Source organism: Anthonomus grandis, chromosome 7 (assembly GCF_022605725.1).
Source record: "Anthonomus grandis grandis chromosome 7, icAntGran1.3, whole genome shotgun sequence".
Taxonomy (NCBI): domain Eukaryota; kingdom Metazoa; phylum Arthropoda; class Insecta; order Coleoptera; family Curculionidae; genus Anthonomus; species Anthonomus grandis.
The window spans coordinates 16,144,137-16,161,177 of record NC_065552.1 but is presented as its reverse complement, the minus strand read 5'-3'; the positions used below and the strand labels follow the sequence as shown (position 1 = coordinate 16,161,177).

Sequence of the window (17,041 nt, the reverse complement as noted above, 5' to 3'; positions counted from 1 at the left end):
TCTGATCGATGAGGTTGTCAAGATCCCACATTTTGTCCTCTTGCTTAATTACATGCTGGACTGCTTTTCGCCAATTCTCTGGTGTCGCTTCCGTAATGGCTTGATCAAACAGTAGCTTAACATCTTTCATTTTAAAAGTCGTGTTTTGTCTTGCTACAAATCCTTTTACCTGCGCCCATATCAGTTCTATAGGATTTAGTTCGCAATGATATGGCGGTAAGCGCAGTACAGTTATATTATATTTTTCGGCTATATCTTCCACGGCGTATTTCAAGAAACGAGTTTTGTGTAAGTTTGCTATTGCCAGCAGTTCTTTTTTTATCAAATTTGCTTCAAACGCAATACCTTTTGCAGTCAGCCAATCGATAATTTCTTGCTTTCTCCAACTTGAAGTTGGCGTCTTCTCTATTCGCCGTGAATGATAGCTTGCGTTATCCATAACCACCACCGAATTAGCCGGAAGAATCATTTTATCATTTCACCAAAATAGTCCTCGGAAACGTCTGAGTTCATGTCTTCATGGTCCTGTGCGAGTCGACTCAAAGGTTAGCAGACCTTCTTTTAAAAATCCCTCTTCGCTTCCAATATGTGTGATTATAAGTCTTTTTCCTTTTCCCGAAGGTACTTTAATACTCGTAGACAGGCCTTCTATGAAAGCTTGGCGAGCACTGGTTATATTTTTGTCTTGCCACATTTTTTGGACTATATAACCTTCGTTAATCCACGTCTCATCAAGATAAAAAACTTTCTTTTGCTCCCTGCGGTACTGCTTGATACTTCTCAAGTATTGTCGTCTCCAACAAACAATTTCGTCGCTCTCCAGTAAAAGTGCTTTGCGGTTATGCTTTTCCCAGGCAAAATCCATATTTTTTAAAGTTTTCCATAAAAGTTTTCTACTTATCAACGGAATACTGTCATCTCGGCCAAGCTCCATTAAAATGTTGTCTAGGGTGGGTATTTCCTTTTTAAAATAAAAAGAGTGAACTTTTCTTCGAATTATACATTTAGCATTTTTATCAAGGACTTTTGTAGGTCGTCCTGGCTTTTGCTTGGGAGATTCCACTTGACCTGCTACTTTTATTTCCCGCAACAATTTGAAAATGGTGGACTTTCCAATTCCACTCATTCGAGAACATTTTTCAACAATTTCTTGCACAGTAAAACTAGGGTAATCGTGTTTTATGCAATCATGTACATTTAAAATAATAACTTTTTCACTCAGCGATAGTGGAGAATTTTTAGTACATCTTTTCGTTGGACTGAATACCTCCATTTTTTAAATATTGGGATAATAATACTGTGATTACACTACAGCGTAGCAGTGACTACTAACGTTTAAAATATGATTTAAAAGTATTTATAGTCTGTATATATTACCTGACCCCATTTTTGCATGTTACAAAGCGTTAAAAGATAGGTACCTATACAAAAGGATTAAAAGTATTTATTTAGTATTTAATCTCTTTCAAAATAAAGGCATTTAATCCGTGAAAATTAAATTCATAAATATTATAAGTACCTGCGCCTATGAACTACCGCGAAATGTAGCCAAACAGAACGGAATTCCCCAGTTTATTGCTCTATACACTTCTGAAATAGAGTATAACAACGACGATATAGAAGAAAACATGCAGAAAGTTAATTAGGTATGTACCATAAATTTAGAGACCATTCTTTGAGTAATTTTAAAACAAAAAGTTCATATAAACATATGTCCAGAAATTCTTCGTTCTCAATATACAGGGTGTTAAAATTTAACAACAACTAAAATATATGCCACTGACTTTTGCGCAATTTTTATTATGTTCTGTGGATTATACAAACAAAACTTTTTTGTCTCTTAAATTTTTTTCGTATCTTGCTTAGTTAATAATAAATTCCAAATTAAACTTTTCCCCAAATTCCTTGTGTGATCCAGGGATATGCAATTAAGTGGACTTTTTTTTTCTCGAAAAATAAGCGAGATACGAAAAAGTTGTATTTGTATTTGAGTAAATCAAATAACATATTAAAAATGGCACAAAATTCAGGTGCCCCAATTTTTTTGCCACAAATATTTCTTCAGGTCCCGTTCGAGATTACACTGAACCTAATAAATTTAATCATATTAGGGGTAAATTAGCTCCTTAATGTTATAAATAACACCGCCAGAGAACTTGCGGACCTATGTTCATATGAACTTTTTGTCTTAAAATTACTCAAACAATCGCCTGTTAAATAATTTATGGTACATACTTAATTAACACCCTGTATAGTAACGCTTTTAGATTAACATCTGACTACATAGTAGTTTAAGGATAACTAATTATACAAATAAAGTAATATTTCAAAACAAATAGAAACTCTTAGGCCAATAAATATAGATAAATAGTTGGCAACAATTCAAAACAATTCTAACATCTGCGAATTTTTGTTATATTATTAAGTACCAACTAAAGTAAAAGTATACAATTTTGCAACTCTTTTAAATATAGCAACACTGTTAAAATGGCAGAAATATAAATAATGTCCTTAAAAATCAAAAAAAAAAAATTACATTGCTGCAACTTTAATTGATGCTTAATTATGTTATTTAAGCCATACAGCCAAATTTGCAGCTATTAAAAACTTTGGCAAAGTCAATTATTTTGCTTCATTAATAATTTTTGACATACCCCTCTTTTAATACAAAAGTTTTTATAAAAAACGCTACGCTTTGTAAAAATGCTATTAAAATAGTCACTAAGTACGGAGCTGAACTAGGCGATACACCTATGAACACAGTTCGATAAACAGTGAGCTCGGCATCCGGAGAACATGGCTGCGGCATGGCTAAGGATGCTATAAGTTCGCTTACATTTTCGAGCGGAGTGAGACTGCTGGTTTCTTTATGCTGTGTCAATGCATTCGCCAACACAGGAATAATCTACGCGAGCATTTTTGCTTCAAAAAAATATGTAAGAAATTCCGATCATTTTTTGTCCATGATAAGAAACTAGAAATATCTTTTAAGCTAATACTTATACAGATTGTCCCAAAAAATATTAAAAATATCTTAAAATATTAGTGATGCGATAATTTTTGTGGGGTGTATATTTTAAATTGCCTTGAAGTAAGCCAATATTTAATTGAAAAATTCATATATCTCTTAATTTTTACTACACTTCTCAAATAGTTTTAGGCATGTATCAAACGTTTATTTGAAATATAAAAATTAAGCCGAAAAGTGCAATGGTGTCCAAATGAAACGATTTATCCAAAACCTCTAAAAAGCAATTTTTGTGGGGCTGGAAAGAGAAGCCTTAACCTGGCAAAAGAGCCTCGGTCTTTGAAGCTTTGAACCTTAAACCCATCCTCCTATCTCCTATAAATACTGGGAATCCATGCCTGTTTAAAATTTTCAGATTTTAAATGGAGTTCAGCGAATATCCACGAGATAGCGCTCAAAGCTACTATTTTAACATTTCAAGATTATGCGGCGAAGAAGGATTTCAAGTATGGAACATCCAGAGGAGAGACATCGGTATTTGTTTTCAACAAATTTTTATAGATATTCCTGTTTTAGGTATAAAAAATGTCAATCACTAATGTTTTATATTTACACAAAAAAATTTAATTAATTTTTAGGTCTTTTAGCGATGTTTTCTAGTTACTACATAGGAAAATCGGATAGTTTTGTAGCTAGAGGAAGAGCCCAACTGATAGCTATCAAATTAAGATGTTTTTTGTGCGTTTTGCTTGCTTTTTTACCTTTGCTGCAGATATATATTTTTAGGTAGGATTTAAAAAAAAATACTTAATTATTATATTTTATATTATTTTTTTACCCATAAATTATGAAGGTATACGTAATTTAAGATAATGCTAATTTTCTTTTTAATTTTAGTTTTTTAAATATACAGTATGAAACTGAAAGCGTGATTTTACCTATAAATGGTGTAAATTTGAAAACGTCCCGACTTTTATTTTTGGCTTCTTATAGAAAATATGTAAGAAGAACGTTATTTCCTAAGCTAATTTTATAAGGTTAAAACAAAAGTTAAGGCTAATCCGGTTTTAAACTAAATTAGACCAACCTTTTAGCGAGGTGAATTCCCAAAATCATAAAGGAACGGTTGAGTGATTAAAAGATTTTTTAAGAATTTGCAATATAACATGAGATTTTTTTCGAATCAATTATAAGACTAAAAAATATTATGCTTCATTTTTTTTTAGCCAGCGTCAATATAAGTACAGGGTGTTCCGAAGTGCAGTGTCCAAAATTTAACAGCGCATTCTGTGTTCAGAATTTTTGAAATACTGAGCGTTAAATATTTAGAGAGGGTTGTTTTGGAGTGGTTTATTATATAACAAGTATTAAAAATTAATAATGTTGTATCAGAACCATTAATAAATAAATATGGCGTTCCATAGGGTAGTGTGTTAAAACCATTGCTCTTTGTAATACATATTAATGATTATGATTTAATTTATTAATGATTAAGATTATGTTAAAGAATGCACAACTTATCTTTTTGAAGATGATGCTCTTAGAACATTGAAAGGCTAGAAGTAGCATGCCGTGGAACTATGGGCAGGTTTGTTTGCTTGCAACATTTCTGATGCAATGATGCCAAGTGCTTATAGAGAAATGGCAAAAATCACTTTATAATATCATACAAATTTTCAGTTGTTTCCGAAGGCACAAAACAATACTACTGCTCCCCTTTAATAAAATATCAAGCATTTTTTAAAAATAAATTTGATAAGATACTCTATATCGAAGTCAATATAAGTTAAGTAAATGAAAATAAAGTACGAAGAAACGAGAAAACGGTAATGGCATCGCAACGCCGCTCGATCGCATTGTTTATGTCACAGATACAAGCACTCTTTACCAGTGACGTCGTCAACAAATATTTACCTGATAAATTTTTATTAATTAATAATTAAAGAGTTTGAGTATAAGTAATATTACCATTTATGAGCTATTTATGTGTTTTTTTATTGGACTTCATTAGAGGAAGGTCCTAATGAAAGGCAGCATTTTTGTCAAAGCATTTTTATGGAAATTAAATATTTTATTAATATAATATTATAGATTTCTTAATAAATCATGTTTTAAGACACAAATTTTTAACATTTTGCAAAATTTTATTGTTATTGTTATATTGGACAAAACTCAGTTTTACATCACTTACTTACATCACATAATATATACTTCTATGCTGCTGACTTTTTCAAAGGGACAGTATTGCTTCAGCGGAAAAAGTTAAAACTACAAGGATGTTCAAATTGTGAAGGAGTTGCGGGTTTTTTGTAGGTTATAAGATTTTTATTATGAGTATTTAGCCTGTATAATGGTTTTGAGACATTTAATAGTGACCTATATAATACCTAATACCAAATATTATATCATATTAATTTATACTAAAAAACAAAGCTAAGAATAAAGACTATGTACAATAGATTAGATTAGAGAGTTTATTAGTAGTAATATACAAACAAGTGCTTTTACAAGTCAAATAAAATATGTAGTATGTTGGGCTTTTCCATAAAATCATGTTATTATTTCATGTAAGTATTTTGATAATGACTTGAGACATCTAATTCAATTTCTTTGGCGCAAATTTGCTTGATGCAATCTTCGAATTTTAATTTTTTGTTCTTTATTTTTTTCCATAATCTGGTGACAAGTGATTAAGCTCTTGAAACGGTGGAATCATCAGTGCTTAGGTCCTCAGGATATCATTTTTAATTTAACCCTAGAATAATATACATAAAAATATAGTATTACCAAAATTAAAAAGAAAAAATTAAAAAAATGTATTATGATAATCCAATTGATCAATAAAATGTATGTTATTATAGAGAATCTTTGTAATGTCATACATTTGATTAATTGCATTTAATTAAACAAATATAATACAATAAAATACCATATCACTTTTAAATAAGATATATAGAATAGGATGATACATGGCATAAAACTAGTAGTCTATTTTGAGTGTATTTAAACCTTTACCTTGGCAGAGTCAGGGAATGTGTAGCAGTTAAACAAAAACGGCTTGGATGAGAAATAGTAATTGTTGACCTAGACTCCACGGTTACTGTAGAACTATAATTCTCAGATGCAGTTATTGTTGATGATGAATGATCAGATCTGTAATTATACAAAATTTGGTGTATCAAGAATATTAATCTATTTTAATTATCCATACGTGTCTAAGTAAGTATATTAGCTTCACTGTTTGTACTATATACCATTTTGAAAGCTAAAGAAGTTTTTGCACTCTTCAGGAAAGCTACCCCTGTAGCTTTGAAGGGTAAATCACTTGGTAAATTAACTGAATTATTGGCTGCTGTGTTTTTAACCAGTGCATCAGAAATCCCAGTAAAAAAATAGTTTTACACACATACCTAATTTAATAAGTATTAGGTATAAATAAATCTTATATGAGTAACACTAATACTTTTTGTGAAGAAGCTGTATGTTTTACAACATAGCCCAAGCACAAGTTTTAAAAGGTGGTTTTTTTAGCTTACATAATGTAGTAAATAAAAGCATGCAAACCTTTATCAATAATTCTAAGGTAAAATATACTCATACCTATAAATATACTAGAAAAATATATTTAAAAAAATTACCTTTGAGGTAGAGCTGATTTTTTTTTAATAAAGTCTGGCTACTGATAATATTATCTCCCTTATATCACTTCTAAGGATGTGATCTGAACAAACAAATATGTTCTTTTTAAATGTGTTGATTTCCATTAATGAAACCCATTGTTCCCTTTGGGCATAATCATTGGGCAATCTATAATAAGTATTTGATATTTAATCAAAAAGCAGAAAAAAATTACAGTAATAAATTAATATGTGGTGCCAATTACTAAATATATTATTGTAAGTTGCAATAAGGTAAAAAAAAAAAAAAATTATGGAACAAATTTTAAAGAAAGACAAAATTAACTTTATACATAGATATCAAACTATATATAGATAAATACATAGGTATTATGCATTTTTTCTGCCAAAACAACAAAAAAAAACATAAAATCCTGTAATAAAACCAGGGACAAAATTCTAGTTTTATATCTTTTATAGCCTATTAATAGATGAATATGTTCAAAAAAATATTTGTTGAAAAAAATAAAGTTGGTATTTTACGCACACTTTCACATATATTAGGTTTATATCTATAAGATCCCCTATTCTACGTTTATGATGATGGTTACCCCATGATGTGATGTTATGAAAGTATCGGTACTTACTTGTGAAAAGATCGGCTTGAATCACGTTTTTATCATGATGCGGCACAAACGACACAAGTTTTTGCCATCCTAGCAATTTAAAAAAACACTAAAACGTGGCCTTTTTTCCTTTTTAAACCAAAAATTAAAGAAAATACACGAATCTCGAATATAAACAAAAAGCCGTTTGACAGATGACACAACGCGTATGGTTTAGGCGCTTAAGCTCCGGTGTTGTCGCTTCAAATTTTTTAGAAGCAGTTTTAGGGATAAGAATGTTAATAATTTTGTTTTTTTTTTTGCTTAAGGATATTATATTTATTCTTAAAATAGGTTAATTGTAGTATTTATACTTTTTATTTTAAATTTTCCTATAAAATATAACAGAAATAAGTTAAATTAACGTTATAATGTTTGTTAAAATATAGCTAAAAATTTCCTCCGTTGGAAATTTGTGTCGACTTGACAACAGAGAATCGGCTCATATGTTTGTAAATAAAACACCCCTCTTGCCCCTGTGCACATGTTGGACTCAAACAAAGTTGTTGTTTACTAATTCTAGTCTTTCAATGTTCTAAGATGATGCTTTAATTTATTTTACTACATCAAACACACATGAGCTTAAATTAAATAATATATTAAAATCGGTCTATGAGTGGTGTAATTTAAATGATTTAAAGGTTGACATCTTTAAAACAAAATATACGATAATAGCAAAGGAATGCTTTTACAGACACTTACCAGCCGATTAAATATAATAAATAATAGTTAAAAAAAAACTAAAAGAACACGCTTTTATTGCTAGTCGTAACTAAAAAGTAGAAAATATTTTTTTATTATCTCGTCGGACTATCAATCCAATAAAAGCGTGTTTTTTTAGTTTTTTTAAACTATTATTTATTTTAATTCATATTCGTTTATTGCACTTTAATAAATAAAACTTTATGAATTAAAGTATTTTGGTCACGGTAAATTCCTTATTTACTTGCCAAATTTTGCTCCGTAAAATAATTTCGAAATTTATGTTCTGATTATTTTGTTGTATTTAATTGAATCCTTTGTAAATCACGGTTATCATATTACATCATTTACGATTATTAATTAGAGTAACCTGCGTTTATGACTTATTAGTACCCACGCATGTGTAAGGAATAAACAAGGTGAGAATGCAACTATGCTGCCCAAGCAAGTTCGAAAGAGTAAGTTGTAGACTCCAGAAATCAATAGGAGTAACTCTGAGAGTGCAGGCATGCGCAGATCGCGCCCTAGCCCCATCTCTCTTACTCTCCTACAGAGGATTAAAAAAAGGATAATAGGAAACTCTTATCAAATTCAGACAGATCAGACTTTTAGAAAGCAGTGAAAATTAAGCTCAAAGGTTCTGTTTCATACGTACATACATAAAAACATAGATACAACCCGAGCTAATAAAAGCGTATTAAAAATAGGAGAACATTCGATTAAATGTGTAACAAAAATAAAATACTTAGTGCACTTAGGCATATACATAGATTGGCACTTAAATTTTAAAGGTCATGCACTTGAGGTCATTAAGAAGATTTCATGTGAAGTTTGTTATTTATCTAGATAGTCACCTTACTTAAACTTGTAAACAAAAAAACATACTTACAATCTTTTCTAACTTTAATTATTTTTCTAGTGTACTATTGTGATTAAAACAAGATGAGTTGTGCCGACTTCAAAGTTGTAAAATAGGGCCATGTGCATAATACTAGTATGGACACTACTATGGACATTTGTCCATAAGATTCTCCACATTATCTGTTAAGTAGTCATATTCTCTGCCGAAATACATGATCATAACACACGATCGAGAAATAATTTTTATATGTCCAAGAACGTGTTCAAAATTCATTATTTTTTAATGGTCTTAACAAATACAATATGTTGCCAGTAAAAAAATAAAACGTGTAAAGATTTTTAAAAGGACTTCATTTAATTGTAAATTTAGTATAATAAACCACTTATTTCTAAAAAAAGTTTTTAGTTGGTTTGTCTAATTTGTGTCTTGCTTATGTTTATGTAATATACATATGTTTGTGGTAATTGTATAGTGTGTGTAGGTGAGAAAAAGTATATATAGGTATTTTATATTAACTTATTTATTAATTTTTTAATGTAATATGGTAATTATTAAGTAACCCTCGTTGTATAACGTGTATTAGTTTTTTTTTGCCAAATAAACGATATATGACCTCCTCTAGCTTCATTATTTTAGGGATCTGTGCTTAAGTGAGTCAGTCGCATGGCGTATGAAATTCATATTGTCTCAAGTTTTACATGCTTACTCTATCCTTAAAATGAAGTGGTCTCGACTAAACTGTATTAATAACTTCAACTTAAGAAGTAGACAGGGGTGAGGTCGAAAGAATGTGGTGGCCAGATGCTAGCGCGAGTATTATTATTTTAACAACTTTACCGAGAATATGGAGCTCGCCAAAAATTCTTCTTAAAACTTAAGCTTCCTATGATTCGAAAACGAAACGTTTCTCGATTTATGTTTATAAACATATATTGAGAAACTTTTGTGTTTTTTTATGTTTATAAGACTTATTCTGAACACAGAATGCGCTATGAAAGTTTAGACTGCAAATCGGGCGCCCTGTTGTTGTATTTGCTCGTATTTAATGCTCTGATAAGTATACGATATTTTATAATTGACCTTCAAAATAGTCTCCTTCTAACTCTACACAACCATTCCAACGTGGCTACCATGATTGGAAGCACCCTTGGTAATCCTTCGAAGTTAACCTATTCAGCACCATGGTTACAGCTTCCTTGACCTCCGGTACACCGCCATGATGAGTAAGTCACAGAGGGCGATATCGGGACTATAGGGTGGGTGTGGCAACGTTGAAATGCCTTTTTTTTGCTAAAAACTCTTGCACAATGAACAAGGAATGGGCTGGCGCGTTGTCGTGGTGCAATATCCAGCCGTTTTCGGTGAGTTGGTTCCGTACACGGAAAATGTGTGCCCGCAGCCGCTCTAGGATACCAACATAGAACTGTCCAGTCACTGTTTGACCCTCAGGAACATATTGACGATGACTGACGCGAATATCGAAAAAAACGATCAACATTGCCTTAAGTCGTGACTTGATCATCCTTGCTTTCGTTGGCCGCTCTCCACCCTTTTCCACCTATTACTGACTATTTACGGGTCTCAGGGTGATATTCAAAAATCCAGGTCTCATATCCAGTGACTACCCGACTCATCCAATCTCTGCCGTCGCTCTGAATGCGGGACAACAAATCCCTTGCAGATCGATTTTCGCATGTGTTTCTGCTCATGTGTGAGAAGTTTGGCACCATCTTTTCGCACATTTTTCGCGTGTTTAAATTCTCATGTAAGATTTTGCTAACAGTTTCTTTGTTGATGTTCAGCTTATCAGGCAACGCACGAATAGCTTCAGACGAATAGTTTCAGATTTGATCAGCGCGCGCAAACGGTCGACCGGTTCCAGTTCGCGTCGGTAAGAGAGGTGATGGGAGCTCCTTCATGTGGATCGTCATTTACCGATTCACGCTCCTCCTTGAACCGCTTTGCCTATTAAAACACTCGCGTATTCGACATAAACGCCATAAACCACCTGCAATTTATGGAGGATTTCCGAGGGTTTTTTGCCAGATTTCACTAAAAATTATAAATAAAAAAGTTACATTCGAAAAAAGCCATAAAACACAAACCAAACGCTGCTATCGACATCAAAGTTCGACTGGAACTAAAGCAAGGTAGATCCCTTCTTTCCAGGCATATGTTTACAAATGACACAGTGTGGCTAGTTCCCGAGTTGTAACTAAATTCCCGGAACTTAATTGCCACACCTCGTATATTCTTAAACATAATTAAGGTTACAACGCATTGTGTATTGAATCAACAACAAACGCAAGAAAGGTATTGTTGAAATACTTATATTAACCGAAGCTAACTACTGGACCTTGTTTACACAAAGTAAACTATGATGACTATACAAAATGCAATGGAGTCGGTGGTCTTAGTTAAGGGACGATTTCTCTTTCTAAGAAACTAGGAATTACAGGTTTAAAAGCTTGTAAAATTAAGGAGTCCTACTTAGGTGAAATCTAAAGTAGAAATCAAAAAAGTAAAACAGGAAGCTCAAAAAGTCTTGGGAGTACCAAAATATACCAAGGTCCGAAATTCCTTGCTTTAAAATTTGCTATAAATAAATTTGAAAAACTAGACGATTCAGATTTTGAAAATACTCTTTAAGCTCAAAATGCCTCTATATGCTTTGAAGATATGAATTAAAACAAGATATGAAATATTAAAAAAAATTAGAGATATATAACAGACTGTGACAACAACATGGAGGCTCTTTATGGAAGTAACTTATTGTGTGTTGGATTGTCAGCATCGTGAAGAACTTTCGATTATATGAGACTGTTAAGATGTTTTAAGTTTCAAGGTTTTGGGCGTAGAGCGAATGCCTGTGAAGTGGGTTCGGTTTGTGCGACGTGTAGATCTAATATGTTTAAATGTAACAGTTGCTTAAATACTAACAGTAATTTAAATAATTTATCGCATCTGCTATTCTGTTTTAGATATTGAGAAATGTGCAGTTTTCTAGAGATCTTTTACTAGTAGGAATAATAAATTTAATCTAGATGATGATAAGTTATATCACAACAAACACAGTAAGATAACAATTATCTTAAAGCTAATTTATTTGATACAGCAAAACATATTTCACCAAAATATACAATGTTCTAGAAATAAAATTGATATTGTAGGAGTGCATTTTCTACAACTCAATGCAGACCATGTGTATCTATCCGAGCAGTAGAGGGCAAAAGAATTTAAAGCAATAAGTTAAACAAATTTATAAGCTTTAAGCAACATGTTTATAGTGTAGTGCTAAAATCATTTTCTAATTTAAAATGATTATATAATTACAGAACCACATTTAGTAAAAAAATGAAAGCAATTTCATGTGAAGCATTCATTTTGTCTGATATGAGATTTGATGAGATTTTAATATGAGATATGAATATAAAGATTTGTTAACGGCCTTTGTCTGACAGTGCTGCAAAATAATCGTTTCCAAAGAATGGAGAACAGCCGTGCCAGGTTTGTGCTTAATTCAAATTAGAGAACTAGTAATTTTGCAGATCTATCCTGGTCATCAATAATTGTAAGACATTTCTTACACTCCTGCACTTCTTAAATTAAATGCACCTTTATATCTCACTATAAAAGTCATATATCGAACTAATTTACATAACTGAAATATTCGTAGAAGTACTCTTCTTAGAATACCTCAGAATAATACTGCCATGTTTCAAAGATCTTTCTCATACAGGATCAGCAAATATTTAAATGCCTTGCCCTGCTATTTCTTAAAGTATACTTTAAATTACTTCCAGTACTTGTTTAAGTTTCTAATAAAAAATGCAAAATAAAATCTTTTTTGGTTATACATATATATTTTTTTCTTCTATCTTAATCCTAATACGAGTATAATATGCTTCTTATTTATATAAATACATCGCAATTATATCACTATTTATTAATATATAATAATAAGCTTTTAAGTATTAGTTGTATTTTTAATTTTTTTTAAATATTAATGGTGTTCCATTTGATTGCTTAAGTATATTTAGAAAAGGCCATCGCATTTTTAAATATGGTGGTTTTTCACTATGTATAATGTAGAATTTTTTGTTTCATTATTATAGTAACAATAAATATTAGTAAATAAATGTACCTGTTTAATAAAATAATTAAATTAATTAATTGATTAGTAGCTTTGTAGGTCTAAATATAAAAATGGTGGTGTTGCACTAATATTTTTTTAAGGTTTGCTGCTTTTCTACTGGTAAAGATTGTTATATAAAACGTTTTAGTACCATCGAAAAATCATTTTAGGTTTGTGCTGTAAAAATGTCTATGCATAATTAACCCTTTAACTGCTCCAGGCGTATATATACGGTATGTATAAAATTGCTCCTGACGTATATAAACGGTTGCGTCAAAGAAATTATTTAACGACAAGCTCCTCTGGCCGTATAAACAGGATTAAAATGGTGATATTTAAAGACGCATTGGAACCGCCTAGAGCCATCCACGCGCCGAAATATTTCAGTGGGGGGTGGGGTTACTTTTCAACTTGTGCGAACCGTCTCGATCTTGTTTGTTTAGTATGCTGATTGAATTATTGAAGGGAGGTTATCGTTTTGCTGTTTCAAAATGCCATTTAAACCAAAATTTTATACGGACGATGAGTTGTATCAAATTCTGGCTAACAGCGAAAGTGAAGATGATGATGTCGTCAGCAATTCAGGCGATTATGGCTGGTAAGACGACAGTGAACCTACTGCTGGTCCAAGTACTTCAAGTAAGCAAAATTACGTGGAAGAAGATAATTTACCGAGTATTATATCCTCATCTGATTCCGAGTCGGAAGAAGAAGATCTGGTTGTACCCACTAAAAAATTTAAATCAGATTACATTTGGAAATCATCTGATCTGTCTCCTGTAGTACATAATTTTGATAACAGTATGTCTGGCTGTCAGATTCCCTTGTTAGACATGTCTAGTACGGCACTGGATTGTTTCAAAATATTTTTTGATGAAAATGTAACCCAATACGTCGCGGATCAAACAAACCTTTGCTCCATATTCGTTACAGAAAATACAGAGTTATCCAAAAGTTCGAGGGTAAATCGTTGGAAAAATACCGATTCCAGCGAAATTTACTGCTTTATAGCAACAAATTTTCTTATGTCGCAAGTGACAAAAAATTCAATAAATAGTTATTGGACGAATGACAAACTTTTAGCTACTCCTATTTTTTCGCAAATAATGCCCAGGGATAGATTCCTTTTGCTTCTTCGAATGTTACATTTTACAGATAATAACAAAAAACCGGAGAATGACGTTTTATGGAAACTAAGATACATCATTGACCATTTGAGGGATGTATTTACTAAAACCTTATATCCGTGTCAAAACTTATGCATAGACGAAACCTTGCTGCTGTTCAAGGGACGGGTATTTTTCAAGCAATACATACCTTCCAAACGACATCGGTTTGGAATAAAATTTTTTCTTCTATGTGACTGTGAAACGGGGTACGTTTTAGACTTTATTATTTATGTCGGAGCTGCAACAGAAATAAAAAAAAATGAATATCTTGACAAGGATATTGGAATATCTGGTAATATTGTTCTAACTTTTCTTGAGCGATATTTGAGCAAAGGTCATTCGTTGTACGTAGACAACTGGTATACAAGTCCCGCATTGTTTACCTATTTACATAAAAATAAGACAAACGCATGTGGAACCGTCAGGAAAAATAGGAGAAATTTACCGAATCTGTCTAAAAACCCAAAGTCAGGAGAAATTGAATATAGAGTTCGGTAGAATGCGTACGTAAAACCGTAAAGTGGTACAAAAAACTTTTTTTTCATTTACTGGACTTAAGTTTATTGAACTCACATGCTGTTTACAAAATGGTAACCGGTAAAAACATCTGCTAGATTTTCAAGGGCAGCTCATAAAGCAGATTTTAGAAGCACATCATCTTCCACAGCAGTACAGCAGAAGTGGAAGAAGGTCAGCAGATGGAGATAACCCTTTACGACTAACTGAGCGTCATTTTGTTTCCATGATTCCCGCAACCACTGCCAAAAAATTTGCACAAAGAAAATGCATTGTGCGTTCAAAACATGGAAAAACAAGCGATACGTGTTACATGTGTGCACTATGCGATGTGACGCTTTGCCTTTTGATTTGTTTCGAAAGATACCATTCCTGTAAATATTACTGACTTTTGTAAAATATCATAGGAATTTATAAAGTTTTTTTATGTTTTTCTAACCTCCCAGAATGTATATTTTTTGTTTAGTTGTTTATTTTGTTTATAAATTTGAGTTTTTGTTATTATAAATTTTTTGCATGGAATATGTTTTTTTTATTCCCTAGCAAAAAAAAAATTAAAAAGGTGTTTTACAAATTTTTAACTTATATCAGGGTGTTTTCAAAGTTGAGTATTTCAGTGAGAGTAACTCAACTTTTTTTTTGGCGAGTTCTACAAGCTGGTAAAATAAATATAATATATAAATAAATAAAAAAAATACTAATTTAAATTAGCCATACGCTGCTCCGGACGTAGATATGCGTTTCGGGCTAGAAAGTGCCGCACGGCCGGCACGCATATTCGTAAATACCCGACGCGTTATGGACTCGAGATATTTCGGCTGCGCCCGAACATCGTTAGGTAAATACCTGACATATCATGACGACACGTCTGTTATTTATCTTTTGTGTTGTGTTTTGTCTTTTAATTTTTAATCATTTATTTGGGTTTCAAATTCAAGGCTGTGAACAAGTAACACGTGTTTTCCGAAAGTAGATAGTAGACATAAAATAAAAAATGCGTGATTTAGATGATCTACCAAAAAACTATGAGGATAACGCAATAATTCAGAAAGGTATTCAATGTATTATGACCAAATTTAGGTCAAAAGAAGATGTCGAGGTAAGTAAAATTCTAGGTAAATATAGCTAACTCGGGAATTTTCGTAACTGGCGTAATTAAGAAGATCAATTAGATAATAATTATAAAGCTTAATAAACAAAAAGGATAATATAATTAGGACTATAAATTAGGCATGGGATGCAAGGAAAACAAGATACAATCTTGGCATCTTTGATGTTGATAGATTTTTGTTTACTTTACGGGTCTTTTAGTATTTAGGAATTTTTTGTTATTTAGGAATTAGGTCTGTTTTGTAGTGATACATAATATATCATATTATTATACTTCTCAAGGAGTGTATGGGTTTATAAAAAACTGTTTTTTTTTTTTAAGCAAAAATTTCATGAAAATTGACGCGGTCGATATGTGGATGCGAGGAAAAGGACGAAAATTATGTAAAAAAATAGCTGAATAAAAGTAGGCAAATGATACATCAAAATAGGAGGCATAAAGAAAAGAAATACCAAGTCTCCACCTTGTCTGAAAACATGTGTTGCAAAAAATATAGCTTTGGGAATCAATAAATCAAAAAAATACATCTGTCTAAAATTGAGCCTAAAAAGTTTTGTTTATTCAGGGTGACCCAACTTTACCTAGGAATATTTTAAATTTTAATAAAAGTGAACAATTTTGGTTTTCAAAATTTTTTTTTAATTCTTCATTGATTCCGAAATAAATGAAATTAGTAAGAAATGTAAGTGAAAAATAAGTGTAAAGGTAATGAAATTAGAAATGAAGTATTTATAATACTTTTACTTACTACTAAAAAAATTCCTTTTTTTTAATTTATCTTCTAATTTTATTATACAGCAAATAACGCGTCAGTTACATAAGTTTGATACGTCTGGTATATAATAAAGCTAGTTCGAGTGGATCACACGTCAGGTAATAAGTCTGATGCGTCTGCTATGTAACGAAACTACTTCGGGTGGATTATACGTCGGGTATTTACGAATATGCGGCCGGCACGGCGTAAAAAGCTAACTTAGCAGTGAAAGGGTTAATTGATAAATTTTTTTGTATTTAGCCATCTTCGGATGTATATTTTTTCTACCTGATCTGCAGAGATTTTCGGAGTAAAATTGTAATAATTGTTAAAGTGGAAAAGTTATGTTGTAGGGTTACTTTTTGTAGAGAATTTTGTTTATAGAAATGATGATATAATACTTTTGAATATAACTAATTAGATATAAAGCATTATGTGTCATATTGATGTCGCTACAAAATATGCGTCACGGATAGGTTCCACTATAAATGAAATTTGTACTTGTAGTAATAGTTTAAATATAGTCAAGTATGTAAAAGTAG

The 17,041-nt window shown here is 31.5% G+C and overlaps 1 protein-coding gene across 2 annotated transcripts in view; it reads left to right on the top strand.

Moving 5' to 3' along the window:
• Nucleotides 1-17,041, top strand: part of LOC126738158 (ATP-binding cassette sub-family C member 10) — a 97,550-nt gene that overhangs the window by 22,235 nt on the left and 58,274 nt on the right. The window contains exons 2-3 of one of the 2 annotated variants that reach the window (XM_050443344.1): nucleotides 3,384-3,544; nucleotides 3,607-3,754. The exons of the other annotated variant lie outside the window; for it this stretch is intronic. Of the exons in view, the coding sequence (XP_050299301.1) occupies nucleotides 3,391-3,544; nucleotides 3,607-3,754 (302 nt within the window). The 5' untranslated portion in view covers nucleotides 3,384-3,390. The remainder of the gene's footprint in view (nucleotides 1-3,383; nucleotides 3,545-3,606; nucleotides 3,755-17,041) is intronic. 2 annotated transcript variants of the gene reach the window in all.